Raw genomic sequence first — 1,340 nt, 5'->3', positions numbered from 1 at the left:
AAAGGAGCCCTGGGGTTCATATGTCTTGTAATTCCCACAACAAGGCTAACATCTGGGGACTTCCCCTGCAAGAGGCAAATGGTGACTTCTGTAAATGGAGACTTAGGTCCCTTGCAAAGGAGACGTGAGGTTGGGGTCACAACTGGCCACTGAGAGACCCATCCCCAGCACCGTGCCTTCCCAGCTCTCCCTGTCCTCCTCCACCCAACATCTGCCCCTACCCTCCTAACCCCAGGACCAGGGGACCCAAACTGGAGCTTTGATGAGCAAGCTGCTCACAAATCTGCCTGGAGCTGAAGTCTTGAGTGCCCAGGTGCACAGTGCTCTGCTCCAGGGCCACTGGGAAGAGAATGTCAGTGGGACGCTGGGGTGCAGAAGGGTCCGTACAGCCCTGCTACATGGCCAGGTCTGCCCCTTCCAGGACAGCACTGATGGCTTGGGGTAGGGTGGGGCTGTCCTCCACACAGGCAGCAAGAGGCCAGGGACCCAGAACCACACAAGGGTGCCCTGGAGGGTTGTGTGGGAGAAGGCCAGGCCTCTGACTCAGCTGTCCACTCCATCACCAGCACCACCACCTCCATTTTGTTCACCTGGCCCCCTGAAAACACTTCAGTTTGCTGCCAGGCCCTGCAACGGTCATCTTTCTGGATAAAGCTGGCCTTCAGGACCTTCGCCTGGCCTGGACTGGGCTTGGAGGACCATCAGGAAATTGTCCTAGGCCAGTTGGTGCTTCCGGAGCCCAAGGAGGCCAAGCCAGATGGTGAGAAGACTTTCCGGGGGTGGTGTTTTGGGGCTACAATTCCCTTAAATTCCATCCAGTCATTTCTATACTTGGAAATCCCAGTGAGGAGTGACTGGAATGGTGACCTTTTCTCCTTTTCCAGATCCTGCTCCACCTCCTGGGCAACACGCATTAACAATGCTGGCCCTGGAGCCAGCACCACCACTGCTGGCGGACCTGCGGCCTGCTCTGGAGCCAGAGTCACCTGTAGCCCTGGATGCACAAGGATATCTACATTCAGCATCAGCACCAGCACCAGCACCAGGGGAAGGGCCCCCTCCAGGAACAGTGCTGGAGCCACGGTCAGCCCCAGAGTCCCCCTGTCCCTGTCCCGGGACTGTCAAGAGCCAACACACTGAGGAGCGGCCTGACATCACCACCTTCCCTCCCAGGCTGCTGGCAGAGCAGCTGACCCTCATAGATGCGGTGAGCAGCTGGGCTTTGCAGGCTGTGCGTCTGGAACCACCTGTCTCAGACCAGCCTCTCCCTGAGGAGCGGCCAATGCCCTGGGTCCAGTTTCAGCCCCACTTCTTACCAACCATGGGATCTGGATGAGTTT

The 1,340-nt window shown here is 58.2% G+C and overlaps 1 protein-coding gene across 1 annotated transcript; it reads left to right on the top strand.

Annotated features, from left to right (window-relative positions):
• Nucleotides 1–566: 566 nt before the first annotated feature.
• Nucleotides 567–1,207, top strand: LOC101000517 (ral-GDS-related protein-like; the record flags this gene model as incomplete). Its single annotated transcript, XM_031662492.1, has 2 exons — nucleotides 567–760; nucleotides 885–1,207. Coding segments are annotated over 2 exons (517 nt in total), but the record flags the coding sequence as incomplete, so codon positions are not given.
• Between the last annotated feature and the right edge of the window lie 133 nt (nucleotides 1,208–1,340).

The sequence above is a fragment of the Papio anubis genome, unplaced genomic scaffold (assembly GCF_008728515.1).
Source record: "Papio anubis isolate 15944 unplaced genomic scaffold, Panubis1.0 scaffold6697, whole genome shotgun sequence".
NCBI classification, from domain to species: Eukaryota; Metazoa; Chordata; class Mammalia; order Primates; family Cercopithecidae; genus Papio; species Papio anubis.
The sequence above is the reverse complement of the archived record's forward strand: the minus strand, read 5'-3'. Positions and strand labels throughout refer to the sequence as shown.